We start from the raw sequence: 3,929 nt of genomic DNA, 5'->3' as shown, positions 1-3,929 counted from the left end.
AAACAATCCAAAATAGACACATTTTTTTTCCCAAGACAGAAAAAAAATAAACATTAAAATACTGTAAGTATTTTACTGTTGTGAATTTTTTTTGGATACACCTGTATTGCAGTTTTTGTTTTATAAACAGTTTTTGGACAGTATATTTTTGTATTTTATTGATTGTGTTGTTACACGTGCATTTTGTCAACATACTTGCAGGTTCATAAAGGACATGTACCATGCTCATTTCCCAAATGAGGAATTTCTGTTATCAGGACAAATTGGACAGCGCAAACACGAGTCCGCACTACAGAATATTTACTGCATTTGTTAAAATAGATAGACATTCCTCATCTTTATTTTAAGAATCCATTTGGGCTATTATCCATTACTGTCTTTACGAGGTAACAACATCACTGTCTTTTTTTTCTCCCCAATAATTCAGAATGCAGGCATTCTGTTGGTCAGGTTTTACAAATCTCAACTTTACAAAACCCAATGCCAATGAAGTTGGTATGCTGCATAGAACATAAATAAAAACAATATTTCGCAAATCCTTTTCAACCTACTATAATTTTCGGACGATAAACCGCGACTTTTGACATGCTTTCAACTCTGCGGCTTATTTAATGAAGCCGCCTATATAAAGATTTTTCGAACGGCCGCCAGGGAGCGCTCAAGCAGAAAAGGGGGAAGAGTGAGATGCGCGCGTGCGCACGCAGGCGCACACACACACACACACCTCGAGGAAGACACTGTCATCTGTCACACACTGAAAACAACCATCCATGAGAGGGCGCATTTCACTTGCATCCACCAAGGATTACTGTGCCCCGAAAGACAAAACAAAACAAAACAAAACAAAAAACCTCCCAAAAGACATTGTCGTGAAAGTTGACACGAAAGCGTAGATAGTCGAAAGCCTAATGAAGGAATGGTTGACCGAGTGTTTCGGCAAGCGACGATCTTTTCATTGAAAAAAAAAGCATTACTCAACGGCGAAGTTTTTTTTGTATCCAGCCGTTAGTGCTGTTTTACTGCTGTGGTGCTGCCGTGTTACAGGCACTATTTGAAAAGAAAAGTTAAGGTCTGTTATTAAAACTTTGAAAGCGCTTTCTGTGTACTGCCTTTCTTTGTAAATATCTCATGTTACAATGTGTCCACCAGCGGCTTATATACAGGTGTGGCTTGTGTGTGTACAAAATGTTTTTCCTTTAAAAATGTAGTGCGTGCTGCTTATAATCAGGTGCGCTCTATAGTCCGGGAATTTACTATTCAATTGAATCAACTACAAAGGCAAACATTTCATGTTTCAACTGATGAACGAGAATAATTTTTGCAATTCTCCTCTCATTTTGAATATGATACATGCAACATGTTTGCAACAGATATTGAATCAATCAAGTCATTTCACCGCATTGTGAATTCTTTGTGCGTCAGATTAAATCCTTCCCGGATCCAAGTTTGGACTTTACGACATTCACAACCATCTAACTTAACCATTTGCTTTATATAAAAAAAGAGAGTCTGCACATTTTGAACCACCATCCTTAATCTTCCTGCATTCACGGATGCGCATGTGCTGCACCTGCCCGCTTTGTGCATTTCGGTGAGTGCACACTTATTGATTTCATCCATAGATACATGTCGAATTAGAAATAATTCGACATGTATGTATAGAAATAAATAATTAGAAAAGTAGAGGTACCACTGTACTGTTAAGTACTGCTATTAAACACAATATGTATTTGGCCAGTCGAGTCTCAAACTATCAAGCGATCACAAGCTTAAACCCCGGAAATGTACTTATTATATGTGTTCAAGGTAAAGCGGGTGGATCACTTTTGTGTAACAGGCAGGTGCATGTAACGGAATATTTGATCAGATGAGGCAGCCTACCTTGGGGGCTAATCGTCATCCTCAATTCCGACTGACCAGTAGTAAATACTGGGCTGGAGCAGGAAGTTGGGCTTTGGGAGCGTCGTGGTTGACTGCCCGCACCGGACACCCTGGACAGACCAGTTCGCAATGTCGCAGTCTGAATGGGTAGAAGGAAAGACATAAGTCATATATAGCACTTCTCCACATGTCACATTAAGTTTGATACGTTATTACTTTTGACTGTTTGAACTGGAGTGGAAACCTGGCCTCAAAACCTTTCAGAGTTTCGTCTCGGCCAAATGGGTTTCGTTCGTCTGGGTTGTCCTCGCTCTTGTTACTTCTGATCGTATAGTCTGGGCCTGTGGACGGCAAAAATGTCAACAGTATTTTTAAAACCACGAAAGCAACACAGGGGGCTGGGGGAGGGAAGCAAAGGGTGCAGATGATCACTGGCTGCTCACTGATCTGGGCATGCTCATATTCAGCCACCGGCTTCACACCTCATTAGAAGGCATTTCACAGTGCAGAAGTGGAATGTTAAGCAATAGCCAAGTCACTTGAATTTAAGCCGAGTGGGCATGTATTTCCCTTAAAGACAAAACTGAAGGCAATTTGCCCCAAGACAAGCAGGAACTGAAGGCAGCTGAGATGAAATATCGCGTCTTACGATGTGTATGTATTCTAAACTTCAGGCTGTAAATGACGGCAAAGCCTTGGATTAAAAAGTGAACTTTCATTTATGACTGTTGGTTTGTCCCATTACTTTTCGTTCCTTAAAAGTGGGAGGCGAACGATTCCGTAAGAGGAACAGTTCTGATTTATCTACGAAACTCCATGCCAAAGTATTTCTGACGGACGCGATTACCCTACATACCACTGTCCAAACTGGGCATCAACACCCGCCAAAATCAATTTTAACCCACATTTGGCGGGTTGCTGGTGCTATGAAACATATTAGAACCCTGTAAAAAGAAAGACATATGATATTATACTCATGATTATTTGTCACTTTTTGCCACCAGATACATTGCATCCATTATTTGATCCAATTATCATCACGAGGGTCCCGGGCATACTGGAGCCAATCCCAGCTGTCTTTGGGCAGTAAGCGGGGGACACCCTGAACTGGTTGCCAGCCAATTGCAGGGCACACAAAGACGAAAAACCATTCGCGCTCACAATCACACCTCAGCCGTGTCCAGTTCGCCAACCATGCATGATTTTGGAATGTGCGAGGAAACCGGAGTATCCGGAGAAAACATGCACACTCCGAGGCCCGGAATCAAACCAGAGACCTCTGCACTGTGAGGCGGATGTGCTAACCAGTCGATCACCATGCCGCTGATACATTTCATATTATGCTATACACCTTTGACATTTCGTTTCAACAAACAGGTTTTGAAATTCAAGGATCTCAATTTAGTATAGTTACAATGTCAAGCACTTGAAAGCATATAACCTAATATTCAAGCACTTTTCAGACCACGAAAACAATAAAATCCAGGCACTCTTAGGAACTCTGTGTGTTTAAGTGAAAGCAATTACGTTTGAGTCATGTAGAGTTGATTTTCTGTTGCAGGTTTCACATGTGACTAACTTTTAGGGAGAGAAGTATGTTTCACGCTCCGTGGCTCTCCTGCATTTTGCCATCTTTCTGGGGTGATGGAGAGCTCAGATGACCCTTCTTATGTTGCCAAGTTTAAATCGACATTAAAAAAATAACTGGAGACATACAAGGAGAATGCTGTATCTAAAGACATGGACCCTTGATTCAAGGACCTCGAGTGTCTATCCCAGGGGTGCCCAAACCTTTTGGACCGAAGATCTACTTTTCGACCAACTAACCTCCCGGGATCTACACGCGCATGCACGCACGCCATTATGAGAAACAGCCTGAAACTGAGGCATGCGATACACTTTTGCAGCCTGTTAACTATCGTAGCTCACACGTACCGTTTTAAAGTGCTTCCCTGGGCCCTCCTAGATTCCTATTCTTTGCCCGTGCCCTCCGTGAATTGTACACGAAGCAAACTCTGAATGAGAATAACAGTGATGTGTTCCTCGAG

At 41.8% G+C, this 3,929-nt stretch overlaps 1 protein-coding gene across 1 annotated transcript in view; it reads right to left on the bottom strand.

Annotated features, from left to right (window-relative positions):
- Nucleotides 1-3,929, bottom strand: part of LOC109529256 (mitogen-activated protein kinase kinase kinase 7-like) — a 53,634-nt gene that overhangs the window by 7,243 nt on the left and 42,462 nt on the right. The window contains exons 10-11 of the mRNA XM_019892548.1: nt 2,098-2,222; nt 1,882-2,020 (exon numbers count right to left, since the gene is read on the bottom strand). Of these exons, the coding sequence (XP_019748107.1) occupies nt 1,882-2,020; nt 2,098-2,222 (264 nt within the window). The remainder of the gene's footprint in view (nt 1-1,881; nt 2,021-2,097; nt 2,223-3,929) is intronic.

Source organism: Hippocampus comes, unplaced genomic scaffold, assembly GCF_001891065.2.
Source record: "Hippocampus comes isolate QL1 unplaced genomic scaffold, H_comes_QL1_v1.1 scaffold212, whole genome shotgun sequence".
Classification (NCBI taxonomy): Eukaryota; Metazoa; Chordata; class Actinopteri; order Syngnathiformes; family Syngnathidae; genus Hippocampus; species Hippocampus comes.
This window is presented reverse-complemented; position numbering and strand designations above follow the sequence as displayed.